The sequence below is a fragment of the Alosa sapidissima genome, chromosome 19, assembly GCF_018492685.1.
Source record: "Alosa sapidissima isolate fAloSap1 chromosome 19, fAloSap1.pri, whole genome shotgun sequence".
NCBI lineage: Eukaryota > Metazoa > Chordata > Actinopteri > Clupeiformes > Clupeidae > Alosa > Alosa sapidissima.
In genome coordinates this window covers 3128618-3153768 of record NC_055975.1, presented here as the reverse complement: position 1 = coordinate 3153768, position 25151 = coordinate 3128618, and the positions used below count along the sequence as shown (strand labels likewise).

Below are 25151 nucleotides of genomic sequence, written 5' to 3'. Positions count from 1 at the left end.
TGAATGTCCAGGTCTCCCATTCTCTCTTTTCTCTCCATTCTTTCATCATCTGTTTCTCCTTTCTCCATGCGTTCTTTCTCCCTCTATCCCCACATACCTCCTTGTTTGAGGTGACACATGGGACTTCTGACTCAAACAGCTGTGTGTGTGTGTGTGTGTGTGTGTGTGTGTGTGTGTGTGTGTGTGTGTGTGTGTGTCCATGCGCGTTTCACTGGGTCTGCTGCCCTGTGACAAGATGTGTCATTTGTCATTGGGGTGACAGTGGCATCTTTGTGGCTAAGGCAGGGTAACTAGACCGTGAAGACTGAGGATGCTCTGAGGGCAACAAGACACAGGGGTATCGAGTGTGTGCGTGTGTGTGTGTGTGTGTGTGTGTGTGTGTGTGTGTGTGTATGTGTATGTGTGTGTGTGTGTGTGTGTGTGTGTGTGTGTGTGTGTGTGTGTGTGTACATGTCTGTGATGTTTCCCTTGTGTGCATATTGCCCCCACTCTATCCTCCACGCTGCCATATGCCACTAGTTGAACTATAACATGTGTCCATTTTCTCCTTGTTTGACTGTCTCTGTCACCCTCTTCAATCTGTGTGTGTCTGACACAGTCATGTCATCTCCTACACAAACAGGACGTGAAATCTGAGAAACAAATATGAAAATATACAGCCAGCCTGAAGAATTGAAGAAACCTGAACACTGATTACAGTTTTTCTCGATTGCTTTTACCTGCTTAAGTAAACTAGAACCCACTTGGTCTTCATGACTACTTTCTTTGCACAGCAGAAGTCATCTCTTGCGAATGTGTTCACACATTTTCTTTGGGTTCACACATTTCTCACACCCTTTTGCAAAACAGTTAACACAGGTGTCATTCAAAAGCCCCAAACTCTATTGGTTTTCCCATGCTAAACAAAAGGAAAACATCTTTTCACAGGTGGTATAGATTCCTTGCATAAGTCTGAATTTCTGATACACCTGTGTGAAACTCCTTTGCACAATTCTTCAATCAGCAATCATTCATTCTACATAAGAGATGTCTGTTCTGTGTTGCTATTTGCAAGTATGAATCTAATGCACATTTAGACAAAGTACTGTATTGCCTATTTGGTGGAGAAAACAGTACAAAAGGTCTTTACTGTATGTCTATTTCGATGAAAGTTGTAATTCAATGAAATGTACAGTATCTTGCTAGGTGTTTGCTGTATGTCTTACATGTCAATGACAGTTACATCTTGGGAGGAATGAATCATTTGTTTTATTCAGTACATTTTGTCTTTTCAGAGTTTTTTTCTGATACCAGAAAAATGAGAAAGTAATGAAACAGACATAGCAAAAATGCTCATTTTGAGAACTAGATTTCGCATTTTGTTGCCCAGTGTGTAATGATTGATTAAAGAGTGTTTTTGAATTGGCAACAAGTTGTAGTGTTTGAAGGCAAGATTTGCTTTTGCTGCATGTTTTAAGTGTTTTGAGAGAGTAACAGCCTTTTGCAAGCAAAATGTGTCATTTTGTCCAGAGTGCTTTTGTTCAGACACAGGTGTTAACTGTTTTGAGAATGTGATGTCAGAGTTGACACAGGTATCAAAACGATCGAGAAAAACTGTAAATAAAGCCATTTAAAAACTGTTAAACGCTTAAACCAATTTTGACAGGATATCAATGGGGTGAAATATCCCCCAAATTCTGACAGTTTTAGCGAAGATATACAGTATGCAGAACAGAAGGAGATCCTTTTGTTAAGAAGACCAAATTCTGGTCCTACACACCTGTATGTATGTCATATACTTATCTTGGAAGTACACACTCACACTAATTTTACCCTTAAACCGAACCACAGCCACTATGTAAAACATGATAAAACACTAATGTTGACACTCATGCACCATGCTAATCAGTTAGACTCATATGCATAATACCTAATGTCACACAATATGGCCTATGTTTTACAATGACTTCTAAATCCTCGCAACTGATGCTTTAAAGGTGTCTGTTCAAACATGACCCCCACCCACCCCTCACCCCAACCCCACTCCTCTTCATAGGTGATTACCGTAGTTTCCTGATTACGAAGTAGTAACCTCTTCAATCAATTAATCTGAGCTAATGAACGTGTGGAGAGAAGGGGGTTTATTTCAGTACAAGTCCATTAGCTGCACCGCTAGTGTCAAATGTCTGTCACAGACCCCAGTGGACCGAATTCAAATGTCTGTCACAGACCACAGTGGACCGAATTAGCAGCTAACACGCGCGCCACACGCAGACAAACTACATGTTTGACATTCCCAGCAGAGACCTTGCGTCTGCATGTATTGAACTACTGGATGCAGTAAGTGTCCCTGTGCGGAGCAGTCACTGTCATCAGCTTACACTGAACAGTCCAACAGGTCAACATGCATGCTAATGGCTGGTTTCTGCAGTCTCTGTAACATGTCATTACCAGAGTGGTGCAGACAGGTGGTTCTCTGGGTTGCCTTAAGTATGGCACACATTCTGAAAGAGCATTCATAAGGAAAACTGACAAGATATATATATATATATATGTTAGTGTCAATATTATGATTTACCTGATATGTTTTAAAAAGGAACAGACTATTAGGCTCTTTGTACTTCTGGGTATTGTGCTGGGTATTGTGCTCCAGTAACATATTATCATCTCTAAGCACACATTTTGGTTACTTGGAATAAGAAAAGACTTTTGCACTAGCATAACCTCTGCTGTAGGCTTGCATTGACAACACAGCACTTTGTGTAGTGTTACCCAAAGGTGCACTCTGCTTTACCGATAAGCGAAAACTTGCGTGAACATACACACACACACACACACACACATTCACAAAGAGAAGAGTACAAAGGGGCAGGGAAAAGTGTTTTCGCCCTGAAGAACCTTGCGTGTCGGCCTGCTTCAAGTGAGTCACTTTTCCTCCACCTTCAGCGGCACACTTCCAGAGCATCTGGATAATTCTGGCTCCGGTTCAGTTCAGTGCACGTCTGATAAGATCGGCTCTGCCAAGCGCTCTCACTCTCTCACACGTACACTCACACTCATCTTCACACACATACACACACACACACACACACACACACACATACAGTACACACACGCATAAGATGACGGCAAATACTCAATGACAGTGCTAGCTGCCCCAGTTCCCAGAGGCTGAATCTGCAAAGCTGTGTCAGTGTATGCTTTATGTGCCTCGGCATCCCAAACGCACTGGCCTTGGCTACAGGCCGGCTGCTTGGACCGCCTCCATGCAATGGAAGGTAAGGATAGACAGACACAGTCAAACACAGACAGGAGGAGAGAAAAAGAAAGAGACAGAGGGGGTGGGGGAATAGGAGTCAGAAAGATGAGTAGGTGAAGGAGAACCCCGACAATCTACCAGAATCTGCTAGCTGCCTCTCCACCCCCACTACCACTACTGCCGCTGCCCCCTGAAGCTCAACTGCCTCCATCTAAAGCCCCTTCCTTTCATTAGCACCTGAGCTTTGCGCATTCACTCCTCTGTCAAGCCCCCACGATGCAACGCTGCTAGCACACCCCCGTCACCTCTGTATGCCTTCTGCCTCGGTACACTACCCGCTACTCATCAATGAAGCTCAGCCTTCTTTCTCTTTTTACTATAGACCCTCCTCACACACACACGCACACACACACACGCACTCCTTCTGTCCTCTCCAACCCCCACCGCACTGGCTCAATATCTTTTGTTCCCGGGAGGAGGAGAGCGGAGGGGGGTCTAGCAGGATAAATTAGCAGACAAAAAAACACAGGCCTCCTTACCTTGTGCTGAGAGCCGCGAGGAGGAGAAAGAGAAGGAGGAGGTGGAGATGGAGGAGGTGGTGGTGTCGGGGGCGAACGGGGGAGCGAGCGCAAGAGAGAGCAAGCCTCTCCTATGGGAGGAAGAGGCTTTCTTTTTGCGAGCGAATGTGTGCATACACACACAGACTCTTGAAGACTCACACACACACACACACACCACACACACACACACACACTCACTCGCAGATGAGGAAGGCTGGCTGGGCTGTGCTTTCAGGCAGAGGCAGCAGCAGCAGCAGCAGCAGTGGAGGCTGAGTGTGAGTCTGAGGTGGCAGCAGCAGCAGCAGCAGCCCAGGCGGAGGAGGTGGAGGAGGAGGTGGTGGAGGCAGAGGCTTGGGCGGACTGCAGGCTGCCGCTTGCCCGGGAAAGCCTGATGCGTAGCTCCCTCCAGGCAGACGCTCCGCGCTCGGCCATCTCAGAGGCTTCTGGTTGGGGGGGATCGGCACGGCATGCTTCCACATCCACGCCCGCTACGGCAGCTGCCCGCTAGTAGCCCCCGCGTGGGGGCCGGCTCCTGGCAAGGCGACTGGGCAGCTGACGGAAGGGAGTGAGCCATGCTGGAGGTGTGCTAGCATCCAGGTTTGATTGGGTTTATCCTAGCCTGACAGAGAGCTTCGCCGCCTTGCCCCTCTCTCCCTCCCTCCCTCTTTCTCTCTCCCTCCCTTTCTATCTTTCTTGTTTTGTCTCTCTCTCTTTCTTGCGCGCACGCTCACTCTCTATCATACTGATAGCTCTCTCTCTCTCTCGCTCTCTCTCTGTCCCTCTCATACACACTGCCTCCCCCTTTCTCAACCCTCTGTCTCTTTCTCACTCGCTCGCTCACTCGCTCTCGTTACGTCTGTCTATTACCACTCTCACCCCTCCCTCTCGCCCTCTCACTTTCCCCTCCTCCTCCCTTTCTCTCCCTCTCTCTCTCTCTCTCCCGTGGGCTGTCTTTGCAAAGACCCTGTAAGCAGCAGCCAGCATGTGTACTATACATGTCTGTATAGGCTGGATTCCAGAAGAAGAGGCCACCCCTATATCACCTGAAATCCCACCATCCACCTGTGCCCCAGCAAACCCACAACCCCCAACACACCAGGGTTGTGCACAATTCGAATTGCAATTCTGCTTCCTGTTTGCAACCTCAATTGAAATGCAAGTGAAATTCAAGAATTGAATTGGAATTTAAGAGCCAGTTTCAATTAAATTCTGGAATTTTGCACAAGCCTGCAACACACACACACTTCCCCATCATCATGTTTGGAAGGAGCCCTTTCACATGCACTGGAAACATGAGACAGCAGGTAGTATGTTCTATGAGGTGTAGCTACTGGCTATCTCTTTTCCTCATGTATTATCCATGCACGACAAGGGTCCAGGATCAGACTGGCTTTTTTATCTCTCTTTATTCTAAGTTACTTAGTCAGGATAGTGTGACATTTTGCCATATAATAATATAGGGCTTAATGCATAATTAATTCATAACATGAATAAAATCATACATGTTGTGTGTCATTAGAACATAATGGTGAAAAAATAGTTGAATCCTTATATTTTACGCATAAATGTTTCATCAACAGCCGGAGAGATGTCTTTCGTATTTCTGATTGCATGTATAGGGGACAAACACTGTCTCCTCATTTGCAGACATGGACATGGGTAAAGTGTTGAAGGACAGCCTAAGCCATTTCTTCATTTCGTGTCAGCTCACACGCAGCTCGCACCACTTCCCTCCAGGCTTCCCTCCAAATCCTTACCCCTTCTTCCATCAAACACAAATGCACCCAAAAGGAGAAGAAAATAAACACACACACACACACACACAAACAAACAAACACGAGAACATGAGAAAAAACCCTCGGCCTCGACCTATTTGCATTTCAATAATAGAAAAAAAAATTGCGCTGGCGGGGGAGCATGGCAGATGTGACCCCCCACCCCCACCCACCCCACACACACGCACACACGCACACACACACACGCACACACCATCTCTCCCCTATCCCTCTTCTTTTCTTGCCGTGGCTAATATTGATGACCCCACACGTGCCTGCCCCTGCCCCTTCCTCTCAGCTGAGTGCACTCAATGGGCTCAATGCTGCTGCATGGGATTACTCCTCTACTGCTCCACCCCCCCCCCTCTCTCCTGTGATGGCTGAGGGAGGCCTGGCCCAGTGAGGGCCCCGGGGCCTCGTTTGCATGTGACATACATATCACACTTGAGTAGCCATGTTGGGTTCTTCCATAGAAATAATCTCTCACACACACTATTGCATGCCTGTACAAGCATAGTACATACATCTCTCTCCCACACACACATACACACACACACAGGAACATAGGTGTGCATACTCACATTCACACAAGCACATAAGTAAGTTTATAAAACTCACACAAATACACTCACTCACTCATTCTGACACACACAGCAGTGAGTCTTTCAGAGCCACGAGTGTGTGTTGACCTTATACCAAGAGTTGCTTCAACGCACTCCCTGTAAAGGACGACTCCGCGGCAGAAATTCCATGACAATGGGCTTTGTCATCCCAGGATAAAGGGCTCCTGAATACCAAAGAGTGTAATTGGAAGCCCTAATGGCCAGTGTTTCATTCGCATTTTGCATGTCAACAGAGAAACCCAAAGTTAATCATGCAAGCTGACCGAATGAGATAATTCTCTTGATCCCCAAGAGAGATCCCTTCACACAGCAGTTCAACAACAAGCAAAAGTATTCAATAACAGTTTCTTTCCTCCAGAGCATGGCACTGACATTCATTTCTAAATATGTGGCACAGACATTTGAAGAACATTGGCCTCTGGCACTTGTTTGCTACTGGCCTGTTAATGTAAAGCCAGCCAACGCATGATGACATTTATGTTTACTTAATTAGTGCAGATAGCACTTTATCCACGCCAGATTCCATGGTTGGCAACCCACTAAAGTAAGCAGCTGACTCTGAAGCGGCTACGGCCTTGCCCAGAACAGTGGCACACCTGAACCAGATCAGCACCAGGTCGGGGTCAGAGCCATGCCAAGTCCTCACCAGCAACAGCCGCTATAAGGAAAGTGCTACACTCTATCAGTTGTCACAGGATGCATTAGTGATGTATACAACATGACATTTTTACATCTTTAGGTCCGATCTGAACAAGATCATCACTAGATTGGGGTCTGATCGGAGCCAAATCCTTACCAGCACAAGTAACCCAACACAACGCTCCATCAGTTGATACAAAATGAAGGTATACAGCATGAGATTTTTACATGTATGTGGGTCTGATTCTGTGTTTTCTCCCTGAATCTTAAAATGCACCTTGAGCTTCAATGTCATGTAAATTGTCCTAGATGTGGCCCCGTGGCTCTTTGACCTGTTACACTGCACCACCAAGCCTCCTCTGGCCATTACTGCAGTGGCTCTGATATTTCAGCGAGAATGAATGGATGGGCTTTTGGCTTCGTCATTTTGGCTGCTGGTCCCAGTGAGAACAACTGACAGAATGTTACAGGCAAAGACAGGAGCAACACTGGAACCCTTTCTGTCTATTTAAGTCAAAAGAAACTAAGCCAGGACAGCAGAGAAATGGTCCATGGCAAGTCTGTATGAAAACCTGTTAAGCACGCACACACACACATCAATACTCCTATTGAATGAGAGTGCTATTGATTTCCTGTCTATGGATATATTTATCTGAATCGGTTACTGGTTGCCTCTTAGCCTACAGGTGAGAAATGATCTGTCTTCATAGTCTTCACACAGTGATCAAAAAAACAATATAACTTAGGTTTTGTAGCCTATATTTTCACAAAACATTGAATAAATGTAAATAGGCCTGTAAGTACTCACTCCTTGTCGAGAGAAGAGAAAAAGCCGACAATAGCCTACCATTAACTTCTTCAGTGATGACAGGTCAGTTGATTAAAGTTCTCCGTATAGCTTAAGCCGTGAATGACGACTGGATGAAATGCAGTTCTCTCTCCTGCTGCTAAACACATCTGCTGTGGGGTTAGGTCCCAGGGGTACCATCAAGCCAGCCCTCTCCACAATGACCCCAAAGAGACTGCTTTTGACGTGCTAACAGCCAAAGATGCGCGGCACCTGGGTCTCTGCAGCCTAAGATGCTGGATTTGCAATCACTCAATTTCTCTCACCACCAACGCCAGCAACACACGGTTTAACATTCTACTTGGAGGACATTTGTTGAAGGGAAAAAAAGATTCACATAAACTTTACACCTACAGAATAAACGCGTAAGCTGCTGCCTGGCGTTATAACAGATTGGCAAAGTAAACACCCTCTTATGAGGAGCGGTAGGGTCGAACGCTGCTGTCAGAATTAGAGAGCGAAGCAAGAGAGAGCGTCGTATCTCTGCGCATTTACCATGCAAGACCGTAAGCCGAGTTTTCATATCATTAACCTAATTAGGACATGAGGGCAGAAGTGGATGCATTAGCCTATAGCCTACGCCAAACTGCCCAGTGTTCGTCTGACAGAAGTCCGCTTGCATCGCGACCTGAACGGTCAAATTGTTCTTCTCTGGGGAGCATATTCATTGAATAGGGTAGCACACTTCCTCTTCTTATCCAATTAAAGATTCAAATGTCATTAGTAGCCAAGGTACAATAAGTATCCATTCATAGGACTATGCTCTAATGAACCCAGGGCTGTTCGGTTCTTTCCCGCTCTTGCGCCCTCTGCTGTCAATCTAAGGAAACTCAGGCAGGCCACAAATCCAGAGCAGTGGTGGACATTGTGTCTACACATCATAATCAAAGCCTCCTGCCTCAGGGAAATTGTTTTATCAATACAGGCGACCAATAAAGTGTTCAAGCTCATCACTGAGACAAACCCTATTTTACACACACTGTGATGGCAAACGTAAAGGATGTTTTGCGAGACATTTAAACGATCACTTATGAATAGCTGCTGAATCATACAGTCAGTAAAAAAATGACTAGACACACCCACTGCTCCAGCTCTTGAAATGGAGATTAACAGCTAAAACTAAACAATGTTAAATCAAGGGACCCCATTTTCATTATTAACATCTAGGAAACAAAATAACCAAGTTAGAGCTTTGGGTGTCTGAACAACTGCTTTATTTGGGGATCTGAATGAAGGCATACAAAACTAGCGAAATATTGTGGTTCAGGAAATCGTGCAATTCTTTTTTTTTTTTAATTCTTCAAATTGCATTTGTTTCTGTTGAATTCTTCACAATGCATATGTTTCTTTAAGAGTACAAACAATGTATAGAAATGTCCCCTTAATTTACAGTAATTGTGTAACTGGGAAACCTCAGGACAATCTCATCTCAAACTCATTGCTGGGAAGGTGAAGCTGAATATGTAAATGCCCCTGTATCTGATTATGCACCAAACTGCAGCTTGATGCCAGATGGAGGAGTGTGAAGGTTGGTACAAAAAGTAAATGAGTACTTAATCCTGCTGCTTATATTTACAGTATCTCGGTCATCGCTCACTTTTAGACACACAGAGAGACAGAAGGAATAAAGGAGGAAGATCACATACAAAAGTAAAAAAAAAAAAAAAATGAGTTGCATTTACTGTAACACAGTAAGTGCACACGCACACGCACACACACCCTTCCTGAGGCCATTCACTGTGAGGGACCAGAGCTGGACTGTCCTGCACAGCAGCTCTCAGAAGCCGCAGATGTTGCTGCTGCGGCGCTCTGGCCGCTGCCGCTGGCTACCAGTCTCTGGGCGTGCTTTTGGCGGTAGCGCTCGGCGTGCAGCTCCTCGAAGCAGAACTCGGAGGCGCCGCTGAACAGGAGCTCCTTGCAGTACATGCTCTGCTCGCGGGGCTTGCCGTTGGTGCCGGGGGCCTGAGACCCTCCGGCCTGCTGCTGCTGCTGCTCCTTCCAGTCCTGCAGGCGCTTCAGTGGCGTCTCCTCGCGGTGCGGCTTACGCGCAGACAGTACACAGTTCACCGCCGGGTTGATCTTACACGGCGTCCTGGACACAACACAGGGAAAAGCAGCAGATTTTAATACAGAAATATAAATCCCAAATTACGACACCTACTATTAGTAGTGTTAATAGAAATACCATCTCCAGATCTGCTGACAGGGGGTAATTCTGTGTATTGGGACACCTATGAAGTAGATCTGGTAAATGAGTTTAAGCAAGTCTATGTGCGTGTGCAAGCTGCTTTAGCTAAACCCATTCAGTAAATCAGCAGAAAGATGTGCACTCACACAGCCGGAGTCTGCTCACACTCCTCCACAAACGGCTGGAAGGAAGGCTTGGCTGGGGCGGGCATCACCACCGGGAGGCCAGCCCTCGTCTTCTGGGGCAGCTACAAACAGTCGAGGGAAAATGAATAAATGAATAAATAAATGAATAAATGAATGAATGAATAAATAAATAAATAAATAAATAAATAAATAAAACGACTGGGATCCACCATTTCTCAGGACCTAAAGTGGACTTCCCACTGGTCACTGTACACAAGGCAGAGGTTATAGTTCCTGCCACAGCTCAGGAAGTGCAACCTGCCACAGGAGCTGCTGATCATGCTCTACTCAGCCATCATTCAGCTCTGCACTTCCATCACCGTCTGGTTTGGTTCAGCCACCAAACAGGACAAGACCAGACTGCAATGGACAATCAGGGTTGCAGAGAGGCTCATTGACGCTGACCTTCCCTCCATCCATGACCTGTACCGGTCCAGGGTCAGGAAACAGGCAACAAACATCTCTGCTGACCCCGTTACACCCTGGACACAAACTGTTCAAACTCCTTCCCTCTAGTAGGCGCTACAGGGCACTGTTTGCCAAAACCAGCCGACACAAAGACAGCCCTTTTCCCCAGGCAGTCGCTCTGATGTAGCATGTAGTCACAGAGCATGAGGGAAACCACTGTGCAATACGGTCCACTACATATTCGTTGTTATTTATATTCTTATTTGCTTAAAAGCCCCGCCTTATATTTAAAAATGTAATTCCTTTTATTTTAAAAATGTGATATTCTCTTTTAGTCTATTTCTTAAATTCTTTATGTATGTACACTGAGAGCAAAGCTTAACCAGAGTTAAATTTCTTGTTGTATACACAACTTGGCCAATAAAGCTGATTCACAATGGTGTTGAAATGACCAGAAATGACCATTTTGTTTTCTAGCGTGCGCTACCTTGGCCTTGGTCCACTTGTCTGGTTTTTGCTCATTCTCCTTGTGGCGGGCGCTGGGTGGACCCATCCAGCTCTCCAGCTTGGGCTCCTGAGACTCGGCCAGTCCCTTGTTCTCGTCGAACACCATCAGGCGGCTGTTCCTGACGGGAGCCATGGGGGCCTTCATCTGCAGCCCACGAGGTTGAGCTGACCACGAGAGAGAGAGAGCGAGAGAGAGAGAGAGACAAGAGAATGATGGTCTGCCTAGATTGTATCGTTCATTTACAACTAAACAAAGCCCACATGACAGAACTCATAGGGAATGTTCTTCCATCAGGAAACTTGCATGTTACTACATGATGTGGACTTCAAATGCAAATAATATATAGTACTCCAACAAAGCTTGAGTACACGAGAGCCACAATGCTTGCAGGCCGCTTCTGAATCTAGCAAAACGACCAACCGATGCAACAATTCAATCACTTAATAAATCAAAATTCAGTTTATGTATCTGTATGCCCAATGACCCTTACATTAGGCATAAAAAAAAAAAGTTTTGGTTCCTGTTGGTTGTCAGTTGAGGCCATGGGTCGTTTTTTGAGACTGTTACGACCTAAAATGCCTGGATGGAAGTTGCAGTGTTTTTAGCTGTTTCTTGAGGAGAAATTGCGGGAGGAAGTGAAAATTGACTGAGGTAATTCACAAAGCAGTATAACCTTTCGTAGAACTGTCCAAAAAAGACAGTCACCTAAAGAGATGGCATCATGTCATATGTTTCAATACATTCATATATTTTGTAATTCATATTAAGTTCATATCTTTTTAATAATTCATAGTCTGTGGCCTGCATAATTACTAATAGCCAAGTAAGTATCTAGTAATTTCATACTGATTTAAACTATTTGACTACACTTCTGTTTAATGTCATTACATTGGTGGTGTACGTCTAATTGACTGCCTGCCCCTTTAAGGACGTGAGAGTAGCCTAATTACATTTCTGAGTGGATTGGAAGGCTTGCATCTTACTGTGTTCGGCTACCAGTGTAAATCACTTTTTGCATAGTGCATTACGATATGTGGATGCAATTGGGAATGTCTTCTATGTCATTAGTTAAAATAAATGTTAAAAAAAAAAAAACAACTCGAATGAAATCATTCTTGGATCATAGAAGAGGTAAATGTCTTGCAATTTTATTAATTTCTATGATTTTGGTAGCACTACTCAAACTAAGCCCACAAGCTAGCAAACATGACATAAGCTAAAAGGACATATCCAGGTAACTTTTGCCAATGGGTTGCATAGCCTACTCAAATGTCAGTAAACCAAGTAGGCCTTAATTAACTTACTTTCATAGCCTAGGTAGGTTAGCAACACCAGGTTGAGAGATGCAAGTAAGCAGATCATTAACGTTAGCCTTCTATTTATTGTCATCAAAACTGTAGAGGAACGAACACGTTAGGGCAGTCTTTGGTGTCATATGCAGAAGGTGCAGAAGTAAGTGTGCCATATCTGGCTCAATATTCTGCGCGAGGGACTGTTGTGGTAGGTGAAATTTCACGGTGAAACTACGATGATTGGTCAAATTTGCGAAAAAGTTGCGGTGTTTGGACAAAATTGCGATTGCCTTGGTAAGTGACGAAAACAATCGTCTTCGTGAACAGCTGTGCATAGGCTACTTTGTAAAAGAGAGAATACGCTCATCCCTATACATAACGCAAGGGGTAATTAATGTAATTATAGTTCGCCTTTTATTTGTGGATTTATTTAATGTATTTAGTGTTATTTCTTCCCCAAGCTCATAAAATAAATTTGGGTCGCACATAAATTGACAGGGTCGGTCGGAAACCGGAACCCAAGAATTTTTTTTTATGCCTTACCATAAATCGGACAATCTTAACACAAGTGCACTCAAAAACAAAAACTTTCACTTTTAAAAGTGGTTGGTAAGAGGTTAATGAGCATCAATAACGCTGATGCTTCAAAAACAGTATTGCAACCAAAGAAAGATTTATAATTATGGCAATTCTATGAAATATGCTTAAATATACACATGTACCAGCCAGAGCTTTATTCAGAGCTGTAGAAATGACCCTAAGTGTGTTTACTAATGTTAATGACAAGAGTGTGATGACAAAATAGGTGACATACTCGTTCATGCTAATCTTAAGAGTGGCGGCTCCACTGAAGTGTAATTTTTACCGCCACTGGTTTCAGACCTGTGGGAAACGCTTAAGTGTTAATGTAAAGACATCATTAGGTCACGATGAGGAGGCCCTGGTTTCTCTTACTGTTAACGATGCTGCTCCCTCTGCTGATTGGTGCCACGGCCTTTTTCTTCCCCAAGGCTTTCAGTTCTGCCAGTGTCTTCCTGTTAGGCTCCTCCATCTCCATAGTGTCGTCATCACTTTCTTGACCCATTCCCAACATCACATGGCGAGTCACACGTGCCTGCAAAGCCCTGTGGACATACAGACACAACTTTATCTTGTGGTACTGTATAAGAGAAAGCAGAGTAAAAATTGGTTGATAAAAAAACAAAAAAGCAAAACATGCTTTTAAGGTGCACCGGCGAAGTCTTTGAATACACACACACTGAATTTTACCCCACTTCACAAAACGCTTTAGTGGTTTATTATAAAGGAACGCACCTTTAACAGAACTGCTAGCTGCTCCATACAGAAAGCATAAGAGCATAACTATGCTGGAGGACAGTGACGAGCTCATTAGGGACTTACTTGTGGAACTGTTTAAGTCGATCTCGAGGTTCTGCCCCACATTTCAGCCCGTCCTGCAATGTGGTGTCAGCGTTCCGGAAGTTTCCCCTCTTCTCATACTCCTCAGACCAGGCTATGTAGAACGCAGACAACATCAGCCCAATCCCCTGAGCGTGCATGTACCGGTAGATGTCCAAAGGCTCTGAACAGCTGTCCGCCTGAGGAAGGACAGAAGTGTTTAAGTCAACAGCATGCCTCAGGGATTTCAGATTAGTGAAACCTATTCTGACAACAGGATGGAGCACTTTTGAATCTGTCCATATCGAGTCAAAGGGGCCCAATTTAAATGCTGGGCAAAGTACAAGGTCAGTCTATGACTGCGTTTACATGCAATTCAGTGTCCCGGTTATGGGGCTTATCCCAATTTTGATCATACTCAGGATATGGTGTTTACATGAACAGAGAAACCCGGTTATTAATATCCCTGTATACATGATCAATACTTGTATTACGGTTACCAACAATAAAGTTCTATTAACACACATCGTCCCGGTTTATAATGCAATCACACATTTGCAAGACAAACCGGGATAAGGTGTATGGAACAGTATCCCGGTTCCTTTCGGAGTACTCCACCAAGCATAAAGTGCATGTAAATGCATTCTATGAGCAAAGTTCTCCTGCATGAACTAACGACATCATGTGGCATGAGGCAGCTTTTAGCTGACCCACCGCTGTTCATGCTTAGGATCTCTCTCAAGGTATTGAATTTGCAAACAGGTTTTGCCACTTATTTAAATACCGGGCAAAGTCAGTCAATGAGCAGACATGTGAGAGCTTTCAGTTGATTAACTGATGTTAGCACTTAAGTGTCTCATGCAGGATCCAAAGCAATCTTGTGGCGTGTGAGAACTTTTAGCTGATTAACTGATGTTAGTGCTTAAGATCTTGCTGATGATAGTTGTTGCCATTAACTAGATATAAAATTAGTTTTAATTCGATTTTGCGCTTTGTCCAGCATTAGGGCCCATACTGTCTACCAATCAATCAAATAAAAGTCAGCTACAGCGTTGTCACTTACAAACTTAATCCAAAGGTCAACATAACGGACATCATTGTAGTACTTCTTCTCTTCAGTAAACTTCATGACTGCTCTTTCCAAAAGCACAGAGAAGTTGCTTTCTTTCCCTCCTTGAGGGAAGGTCTGTTCTGTCCACTTGATGTACCTGTCAGAGACACAATTAATACTTGCAGGGACATAGAATGGGTAAATGAGCCAATATACACAATTTTCTTTCACCAAACAGTCGAAAGGAATCTCACCTATCCCATACATCTAGTGGATCGTCGCCTTCATATATGCGCAGCTCTGATTCAAATGCCCTGTAGACAGAAAACAGTATGACATTATGTTCAATGAACTTTTACCACATAGAAAATTCTCACTTTTTAATTTACCCGACCTCCATATCACTATGCTTTGCAAAGAATTCAGTAATGTAGGGTCACAAGATGAAGGGGGGGGGGGGTAGATGACACCATTCAGAGAGCATAGAGCACTGTTGCCCCTCCCCAGCATCTGTCCAAAACATCCCATTTATAAATGCAGCCTCTTACTGCTGGGTGCGCTGTGTGATGGCTGAGCTGCCCTCCTGCTGCAGACTGAGGGCCTCTGTCAGTGTTGAGATGGCGCGGCCTCGCCTCAGCGGCTGGATGTTCTCCTTGCAGAGCTCCCACTCTGCTTCTGCCTCGGCCATTGCAGGGGGGCGGGTAGCTGACCAGACTGGATAGGTGGCATTGCAAATGAAGTTAGTTAATAGTCAATACATAATATTTAGCATGTGTTTATCCACTGAAATAGTGTATTGTTGTGAGAATAATTGTCATTAGAAAATTGCATGAGAATCCACAAAAAATTAAAACAAGTTAATATAGCTCTTTACTGCAAAATGATCAATATCAGCATGAACTAAATTCTGTTTCAGTATCATCCAAATTATGCCTACACTCATACATATGCACGAAGACGTTCACTTGTCAACAAGTGGTTGACAGGCTACTGTAAACAGCAAACATTCAAAAGAAATCCTGGCATTCATTGGCCAAAGGCCTTCGCCTGTTAGCCAAGCCTGATCTTGCCCAAACCACTGTCTCAAGATTATCATTATCAAGGTAACCTAACATAATTGAGTTTGCAAAGTGACATTGTTAGCAAGCTTATTGCTATATTTCCACCACAGATCTATGATATCTACTGTTACCAGAGAACAGCCATCATTAACGTTATGCTATGTTGCACTGACAGGCTGGCTAGCTAGCTATCCCTACTAGCTAGCAGCTACCTGCAGTTGAAGACCTCACAATGAAACAAATCTAAACTGACTTGTAAACATAGATATCAACACAATAGATATACAACCACACAGATAAACACGTTTTACCTTGTTTCGCCTAAGAGATCAAGGAATTCGTCTCGAAAACCGTATACAATGTAAAATATCACAGTAACAGCAAAAAAGCTCAATTTTAACGTGGTTAGAAGACGTTGTTCCAAGTCTGTCTCCTCCCTTTTCTCATGCCTGGCTGTCTGACCCCCACAAGGCAACACATTCAAACGAAAACCGCCATCCCTTTTCACGAAGCTGATTGGCTAATCGCGGTAGCCACTGGTGGATAGCCACTAGATTTAAAGCAACTTTAGATAATATCTGGTTGAAAGTATGATTAAAAACAGATTGATATGTGACGTTTTAGTGACATGGAGACTTAGAGGCTGCTTGATTCCCTAATTTCTATGTATGTATTATTTTGAGCAACTTCCCTACAACAATTCTGGCCACGCCCATAATGGTGTTCGACGGGAAATCGTGTTTGACACTTTTCGGGTATAGTTCATTATTTGCTTACAACTGAGGATTTGACGAGTGATTAAATCATATTTATGCACAAGATAGCATATCAATATAGACAGAAACCTTAGACAATTTTACATTGCAAACAGTACAAGATATTTACTAGAATATGTTCCCTGAAAACTACATTTACCAGTGTTCCAATTTCCTGACAAACTTCCTGTGTTTTTCCTGATGTACATGAAGTGCTGCTTTGGCATTAGTAATGCACTCATAAGTTGGAAGTATTCACCTTCTTCAGAGTGATCTCTCTGTTCAAATTATATTTCATGTTCAACAAAGTGCCGTACATCTCATCTGAAGGTATCTCTGCAGGTCATGTTAGATATAAGTCCTGTCTGGCAGTTTTACAGCTGACAGAAATGTGAGAGTTTGCTATTTCTGTAGACCTAACGTTAGCAAACATATCTCAACGTGTAGTATAACTTAACCTATCATTGTTATTAAATTATCAATTATTTGGATCAGAGTCATTATTTATCGACATGGATAATCGCTGCTATGGCTGTGCTTCAAAATTCACCCTCTTCAGAAAAGAGGTAAGCATGCATGCTCCATTTCATTTTATGTGTTATGAAATGTCCCTGGCACACTAGATAGGTGGGTAATATACGTTTGAAATAATACCCCATTAAGGCAGTGTGAAAACCCTCACTGTTACTTATTATTTTTCAGATAGGCTGTAAAAATTGTGGACGGGGATTTTGCTCTGGATGTCTCACCTTCAACGCTCTGGTGCCACGCTGCGGCAACACTCAGCAAAAAGTCTGCAAGCAATGTCACGGGAATCTCACAAGGTGGTAGAGTAGACTTAGCATAGGATATGGCAATGCAGTAGCCTACTTGTGCCATGTGGCATTATTAACCAGTGACGCATTACTTTTTGCAGCAGTGGTGTCCCCAAAAATGATGCTGCAAATTGGTCACCACCTGAGAACTACAAGAAGTAAGCATATTTTTGTACACTGGTCTTGATTTTCTTGTCTTAGTATCTTTGTGGGTGGACAATTTATCGTCTTTACAGGCGGGTTGCTGCACTGGAAGCAAAACAGGCCCAACACCCTACTAGACCTGGTCAAAGTAAAAACAGCATGGTAGGAAATATCCCCACCAAAGGCTTAAGCAAGGAGGACCATGCCCTGGTGGAGAGGCTTGAGAAGCTGAAAGAGGACACTAAACTAAGTGAGGGCAACATTTTAACAGCATACCTTATGTAAAATGTGATGTTTAACCTCTGTGTGAACCTATCTCAGTATATACTGTCCATCCTCCATAGAGTCTTTACCATCAGACAAAGAGATTGAGGCACGACTAGCCGCTCTGAGGGCCCCTGTGAAGCCGGTGCCTTCTTCTGAGGAAATGGAGGATCGCCTTGCTGCTCTACAGGGCAGACCACCATCATCAAAGGCTCCCCCACCAGTAGGCTTATACAACAACTTTGTTTGTGTCCTCACATTTACCGTATTTCATTTGGTTTCAGAGATCTGTTCAAATCCAGTGCAATTTAGTTTTAAAGTAGCTGTAAGGGATACTTTTCACATATAATACAGCTCTGTAGATACAGTTAGACTAAAAAGGTGATTGTTTATCATAATCACTTGGGCATGGTAACTTGGAAGGCTATGTTCAGGTTGTAAAAAACAATCCAAAAAATTACATTCCACGGGTATTCCACTGCCAGCCATTTTTTCTGTGTGTTCATTGCATATTGATATGGGAGGTTATGGGAGATTAGGGAGGGGCTAGACTGTGGTAACTGCTAGTTTACTTCTGTTGGATCAGCAGCAAGAACTGATAACGTAACTGACTGTATAATTCAGCTGAGTCATCACAGCTCAGTACCTCTGTGGCTCTTCTGGTGGCTAGCCTACATCTGAGTCTTTTCTTGTGCAGGTGCATCAGCCACCTGATACTCGCACACAGACAGAACAGGCCAATGACCTCATGAAGCAGTTGTCTGAGGAAGTGGCCATTGACGGCCAACAGCCAGCAGCTGAAGGTATAATGCTTGTGGCTTGGAACAAGAGCTTGCTGAAATGTTACCACAAATCACAAAGTGACTGAGAACTTTGTGTTTAGTTTATAAAAACTTACTCAGCCATAAAGTCCTCGCATCAGACGATTTCTTCACATAGTGGCATACTTTGTGTAATATTATTTTTTCTTCTTTTTTGTAAAGACCATCATTTATATAGCTACATCCCAGATGTGTCTGTGTGGAAAGTCAATATCAAAGCTATTTGGCTTTTTCAATTACGTCTATGAGATGCTACGAAATATGTGCATGTTTTTAAAATGCACAATTTGAACCAAGTGCACTGTCCTCCTGACAAATTCATTCATCCACTGTCACATCCAGTAGCACATTTATCTGTGTATTTAACCATGCCTCAGTGCATTACTATGGTTACCGTTTTTCTCTTATTCTTCAGCTCTTTTTAATAGTTTTCCTTTTCCACAGCAAGTGCAGATGTTCTGAACGACCTGAACAAGCCCAAGGATGAGCTACTGGACGAGAACCTGGAAGATGTGCAGCAGGTGGCCAAACAGCTGGAGGCGGAGAGGAGCCGCGTGCTGGCCGAGGCCATGATGGAGCTGGAGAGGGACCAGCAGAGCCAGGAGCAGATCCTGCACATGGCCAAGAGACTGGCCCAGCTCAAGGGGCAGGACCCTGACAAAGGTGCTTATTAGTACCCCTCACTGCCAGTAGGGGGCAAGGGATATGCTCTCTCTCTCTCTCACTTACTCACTCACTCTCTCACACTCTCTCTCTCTATCTAACTCTCTCTCTCTATCTATCTATCTCTCTCTCACTCTCTCTCTCTCACTCTGTCTCTGTGTATGTATTTGTGTGTGTCGGCTCATATAACTTCAAATCTACTCTGCACTCTACACTTTTCATTGTGAGATACTGTATAGGCAGAGAAGAAGAGCAAGAGCGCTAAAGGAGAAATGAGCAATATGAGCGGATCCTCTAGAGGAGTTGTTAGACTGTACCTGCAGCACACTCTGGTTACTGGAAAAATGCAGCATTATTGACCACTTTTCTAAGGTTATGCAGCATGCAAAGTGCTTTTCAGATAGATCGCAGTAGTGTAAGAACCTGAATAATACATACTGCATGCAGACACAAGTAAGAGATGAAAATCCAATCTATTGAGAGAAATCCCTGTAAATGCATTAGTAAAAGTAATTACACTATGTAAAGCGACCCTGGGTTTGAGAAATGCGCTATATAAATGCAACTTATAATTTATAATTATTTAATTAGTGTATCCAACAGAGATAATAATTCAGCTTTTAATCCTAGTCCAAGGGTGTCTCAACAAATTCGAAAGTTTTATACAAATTAAATCTTCAAAACCTGAAGTTCCATCTATGTGAAAGGCCATTTATATAAGGGTTTTCAGCAGTTCCCAGCTGGGCTGTGAATGGATTCAGTGTTTTGACACGCTTGTGTTGGTCAGGCTTGGCCAGGCAGATGACCAGTGTGTATGTCATCCACACTTCCACTTTGTTGTGTGCTCTATCAAACTGTGTGCTCTGTTAAACCCTAGTCTCAAAGGAGGACTTCCAGCAGCCAGACAGTGATGAGGAGACAGAGGAAGAGGCCATGCAGAGGATACTGAAGAAGGTAGGTAATACACATGTGCCCACGCATTTACATGTAGTCACAACAACTTACAGTACAGATGCACATATTCATTGGTTGTTTCCAGTCTCCCAAGTACCCATGAACTTGGTGTTTGTGCCACAGCAGCATGTGATGGCATAGTTGAACAGGATATCATCAATCCAAAGTTTTAATTTCTATTTCTAGTTCTTATTTCTACGGAAGTAAGTAGAATCATTAGACCATGATCTGAGATTATTACATGTGGTTTAAAGAGACATCTGGCATATTAAAGCTCAGTAGACCAATCACTAAGTATTTTACTCTGACAATCATCCTAAACAAGGACCGTAAACAGAAAAAAGAAGAATGTGAAACCAACACTTCTCTCTGACCCTGTCCAGCTTTGTGAACGTTCCCTCGTAATTTGCACATCAATGTCCCCTTGAAGAGAACAATTTGCACATCGTCTGGCTTTCACATTTAAGCAAATAAAGAACACGATACTTGAAGGGGGGTCAAGGCTGTACCAATGACTCACTCTTTTTTTGGAGTGTCATTGGAGTGAAATTTTGTAAAGGGTTGCTTTCATCCCTGGCAATTAAGGTATTCAAATGTGCTTGTGTAAGTGAATGCAGATCTTGCACTTGCAGATCTAGTTTCATAACAGTTTTTTTCAATTATGTTTTCTTTCCAGCTTTCAGAAGAGGCGGCACTGGACGAAGCGAGTGGTTACAACATCCCCCCTGAGCGCAGCGGCCCTCGAAACATAGAGAGCACCAAGACCAGCAAGACAAAGGTGACTGAACAGGACCCACTTCAAGAGGAGTTGGAATTGTTTGTTGATGACTACCGTATATAAATCAAGTGTATTATTCTTTTCATCAGTCAGGCGCCATTATATCCTACGTTTGTTTTCGTGTTTTGCTGTATTACCAGAGTTAGATTATTACAAAATGACAAAAAGCAAAATTTGGAAGCATCTGTACAAGACCATGAAATACTGATCTCATGGCTGAGTTTCCAGGCTGCTTTATGGATGATCAATATTTGACTTGTAGATCTCTTCCTGGTTCAGTACTTTATAATAGTTTACATTTCTGAGGCTGTTCTATTTGAGTGTGTTAATGTAGTGTCTCTAAGTGTTGATATTGCAATTAATGGACATCCATTCCAATTGGAATTTCACACATTAAAGTAAAACTTGATGAATGATTGCAAGGTACAGAAATCAAGAAGCTTAGAAGTACTCTTGTTTTATCTTAGCGGTCCAGTATTTAGAAACTGACACCACTGTAAAATGCAGTTACTCAATATATTACTGATTACAGTTTTTTGTGACATACAGAAGATGTGATTGGTGACAGGCTATTATTATTCTGGACAAAGTAGAATTTTATGATGAAGTAGTCTGTAATGGCCACTGCTGGTTTTAAAACACACACACATCCTCTTGCAGGTCCCTGCTCAAGGACCGGCCCTTTCATCCAAGTCCAGGCCAGCTGCGACTGCCTCTGCTCTTCGGCGCTCAGACAGTGAGGATGACGAGGATGAGCTGCCCTGGTGCTGCATCTGTAACCATGACGCCACCATCCGTTGCCATGGCTGTGATGGGGACCTATACTGCAGTCACTGTTTCAGGTGGATGGTTGCTTCTACATTACTGCTACACACAGGAGTTATAGATATTAGCATTGAGTTTCAACTGATGTTTACTATCATTCATCTCTCTTGAGCTGCATCTGATTAGCTAATAGATAGTGGTCCTATACTGAGAAATGTTGATGAATATTTTACAGCTTAGAGAGAACTTTACCCTGATAATCAGTCACGTTGGAGCGTTTCCAGTTTCAGAATCACTCAGACTGCATAGTTTTACATGGTAGTCAGCTGGATTAGTTCATGATCAATACCCTAATGAACAATTAGGTGTGTGTCGGTCATGGGTTGTTTCTACATTTGAAACAACTGACATTATCTTGTAATATTACGAATGATGTGATTCAGTTGCGGTTTTAACTAATCCAATGTATGTCAGAGACTGAACCTGTCTGGTGTAGGTGTTGTCCAGGCATGCCATGCAGAACACAGCCTACAAATACAAAGATCAACACCAGTGTTGACAGTTAGTGTTCAAAACGTTTTGTTGGTTGGTTTGTGATTATTTGTGATTGTTTGTAATTCTATTACTTCATCACTACAGAGCTTGTTTGCTATCCCGGCCAGAGACTTTGAGAACAGGTCTCAGAGAGCTAGCTGCCTTCTCCGTCTTCTTTTCCTCTCCTGTGTCTACAGCAATTCCCACCGCGTTGCTCACATAGACTGGAATCGGTTTCCCTTAATGTGTGATAACAGAGCAGTTAATGCAACGCGTTTAATGTAGAACTATTAATAGCACTTAATGCAGCAGTCCCAATAAGTAGGTCAAGGAGGAATCAGCAAATCAGAAAGTGACTGAAAACATTTAGAAAATAGTCACACTGGTCTAGAACATAACAGCATGCACTGGTAATTATATTGCACTGGTGGTGTAATCACTGGTTGGAGGAGAGGGACAAAAGATCATGGATGGAGCCAGGTGACCCACAAACAACAACAAACGACATTGGAACCTCAGGAGCCATGGGTCACCTACATCTTAGAGTAGCGTTTAGAGTTGTGTAGAGGTCAGATAGATTAAGACATAAAGGACACTCATTTCTAAATTCTGACTAATCCTTTATATTGATATGTTGTGAATTGTTTAAACAACATGTTGTTGAACTGCCCAATAGAACAGCATTGTGCAATGGGGCGGTAAAAGCATTCATTTATATTTAGTCGTTAAATATTTATGAATGATTATATGTGTCTGTGTCTGTGTTATATGTCACTGATAATCATCAGTGGAATTCACCAGTCTCCCATTTTCATTCATTAACAGGGAAGGGCATGATGAATATGACAGGAAAGACCATCGCACATCCAAATACTCGGCACCAAAAAAGGCCAAGAGGAAGTCTTGAGAAGAACAGGGTTGGGCAGCAATTAGCGACTATCAACCAGCATTCTCAGAAACCTGGAGCTGTTAGTCAGTCAAGTGTCAACTTCAGGTATTGGCACATAGACTTTGTTGTAGACTGTAAATCACGCCGTTGCCAGTGTCATGCGAAAGGCAGCAGTCTTTGTACTGTAGCCGCCCACTGCACCACAGCCACTGTTGTGTCTAACAGAGTAGATTCCATAGTAGCACTTCAGCTGGTCTAGACAGTTTATTCATTGATTTTTAGCTTGGTAGGAGCCTTAACTACATGCTACAGTCTTAATAGGGTTCTAAAGCTTTTCATTTTATATTTTAATTGTGCAATATTTCATGTACTGCCTTAAATGATAATAATTGTTATAATGGTAAAAATGTCTGTGTCCCTTTTAAAACGAGCCATATACTGTAAGTATCAAATCCAGATAGGGCAAATAACACTCCTGAATGTTATTTCAGTCCTCAATGAAATAAACTCTTAAGCACCGAAACTGCCTCCTTGAACATGTGATATAACACAGGAATTCGTTAAAGATGGGTGTGAGTGCCAAGGCATGTGGGTGCATTTGCATGTTATCGAGACCTCAGAAGCCCCATCTGCTGTCATCTATTGCCTGGGGCAGAACTGACTCATTTGGCAAAACACAACAAATATATACACACACACACACACACACACACATATACACACACACACACACACACACACACACATACACACACACACACACACACACACACACACACACACACACACACAAGTGCACGCATATACACATTTCTCCAGCATGAATCGACTTCCCTGATATGGTGTGCATGTTTGTGTCCTTTTATGATCATCTAGTGTGTGACAACAACATAATGCTGATCTAAGCCAGGCATCACTGAATTAACTAACCATCTCTTTAACATGTGTCCACACAAGCACTATCTGATCCATGTTTGTAGGATTATCAGTGCTCAACAACACAATTTTATTTTATTTTTATTTTGGAACATCACATTCAGCTGTGGTATTTTATGAAACTGCCCTTATGTAGTGGGATACCTGAACTGACCCAGACTTAAGCACACGCACACACACACCTCCCAGTGGGGTTTTTTGATACGGGGAGATGGAGCAGGTGACGTGATGGGATTAGTGGATTTCAGTTGGCAGGCATCACAGTGGGAGCTCTGAGCCCTTTTGGGCCGCTTGTCTGAACTGTGCGCATTGGGCATTTAAACCCTTTATTTGGATGACTCACCTGCATGTAATAGTGTGGCCAGTCCGTCATGTCTCTCGTCTGTCTGATTAGTCCGAGCGAAACCCTCACTGTGACAAGTAATGCTTGTATTAGCATAGTTTACAGTACTGCAGACCTTTCACACAAACCCTTTCAGGAGCTTGCCAGTCTGAGCGATCGGAGGAAGACCAGTGGATCAGTGATGTCCAGTCAATCTAATGGAAATATGCCACTTACTACACAAGCAAACTGAAGGGTGATGGTAATTTTGATACCACAGATGAATAGATGCAGAACATTAAACCACATATTGGAATATTGGACATAATGTTCTATTCCACATTCTGTCAAGGGATACAACTGAAACATGCATAGCAACATTGTAACACTCATTTTAACCTTAGAGTACTATCAGAAATCAGACTATAATGAAGATTTCGCACAACTCATGTCTGGACTACATACAGACTATGAGTTGTTTTGGAATCACTGGAAATGTTACATTGTTTTTTCTCCCTTTGAACAGAAATCAGAAGTGGGCAATTGTATAAACTCTGAAGGAATGCCTAGACTCATATTCATGCTAGATGAAGTTACTGTATGCCATTAAAGGGAGACGTCATGTTTTTTATTGATTGCGAGCATAAGGGTAAGAGTGTTTACAATTCGCTGGAATGATGAGCTTGCAGAGCAGTGGCCCTGTTATAGATTTTTCCGCCTGCTGTTTAAAAACAATTA

General features: G+C 43.2%; 3 protein-coding genes across 6 annotated transcripts in view; 1 reads left to right on the top strand and 2 right to left on the bottom strand.

Annotated features, from left to right (window-relative positions):
- LOC121693707 (serine/threonine-protein kinase PAK 6) overlaps positions 1–4443 on the bottom strand; it is a 30152-nt gene extending 25709 nt beyond the window's left edge. Inside the window, exon 1 of one of the 2 annotated variants that reach the window (XM_042073329.1) lies at positions 3997–4443. In XM_042073329.1, the coding sequence (XP_041929263.1) occupies positions 3997–4277 (281 nt within the window). In that variant the 5' untranslated portion in view covers positions 4278–4443. Of the gene's footprint in view, positions 1–3777 lie in introns of both variants that reach the window. The other variant, XM_042073330.1, reaches the window with a different exon arrangement.
- Positions 4444–8873: 4430 nt separating this feature from the next.
- bub1bb (BUB1 mitotic checkpoint serine/threonine kinase Bb) lies at positions 8874–16442 on the bottom strand. The gene is made up of 9 exons (XM_042073241.1): positions 16085–16442; positions 15261–15426; positions 14967–15026; positions 14725–14869; positions 13665–13861; positions 13218–13387; positions 10951–11135; positions 10017–10117; positions 8874–9774 (listed from the first exon to the last, which is right to left on the bottom strand). The coding sequence occupies exons 2-9, from the start codon at positions 15398–15400 to the stop codon at positions 9417–9419; spliced, it is 1356 nt and encodes a 451-aa protein (XP_041929175.1). The 5' UTR covers positions 15401–15426; positions 16085–16442; the 3' UTR covers positions 8874–9416.
- Positions 16443–16732: 290 nt separating this feature from the next.
- zfyve19 (zinc finger, FYVE domain containing 19) lies at positions 16733–23678 on the top strand. 3 transcript variants are annotated; one of them, XM_042073118.1, is made up of 12 exons: positions 16740–16858; positions 17088–17094; positions 17231–17352; positions 17445–17501; positions 17580–17737; positions 17832–17974; positions 18449–18554; positions 19017–19235; positions 20113–20189; positions 20866–20967; positions 21628–21809; positions 23092–23678. In XM_042073118.1, the coding sequence occupies exons 5-12, from the start codon at positions 17647–17649 to the stop codon at positions 23171–23173; spliced, it is 1002 nt and encodes a 333-aa protein (XP_041929052.1). In that variant the 5' UTR covers positions 16740–16858; positions 17088–17094; positions 17231–17352; positions 17445–17501; positions 17580–17646; the 3' UTR covers positions 23174–23678. The 3 variants fall into 3 exon arrangements, with proteins under 3 accessions (XP_041929050.1, XP_041929051.1, XP_041929052.1); XM_042073116.1 differs by having other exon boundaries at positions 16733–17094; XM_042073117.1 differs by having other exon boundaries at positions 16738–17094; positions 17448–17501.
- The last annotated feature ends 1473 nt before the right edge of the window (positions 23679–25151 follow it).

What these genes read in the sequence shown, in the direction of transcription:
- bub1bb (XM_042073241.1), bottom strand. Translation starts at nt 15,400, where the DNA reads ATGGCCGAGGCAGAAGCAGAGTGGGAGCTCTGCAAGGAGAACATCCAG. An exon ending in ATCACACAGCGCACCCAGCA is followed by an intron (nt 15,027 to 15,260) that starts GTAAGAGGCTGC and finishes TTCTGTCTACAG; the next exon opens with GGCATTTGAATCAGAGCTGC. An exon ending in CCACTAGATGTATGGGATAG is followed by an intron (nt 14,870 to 14,966) that starts GTGAGATTCCTT and finishes TGTCTCTGACAG; the next exon opens with GTACATCAAGTGGACAGAAC.
- zfyve19 (XM_042073116.1), top strand. Translation starts at nt 17,041, where the DNA reads ATGGATAATCGCTGCTATGGCTGTGCTTCAAAATTCACCCTCTTCAGA. An exon ending in TCACCCTCTTCAGAAAAGAG is followed by an intron (nt 17,095 to 17,230) that starts GTAAGCATGCAT and finishes ATTATTTTTCAG; the next exon opens with ATAGGCTGTAAAAATTGTGG. An exon ending in TGTCACGGGAATCTCACAAG is followed by an intron (nt 17,353 to 17,444) that starts GTGGTAGAGTAG and finishes TACTTTTTGCAG; the next exon opens with CAGTGGTGTCCCCAAAAATG.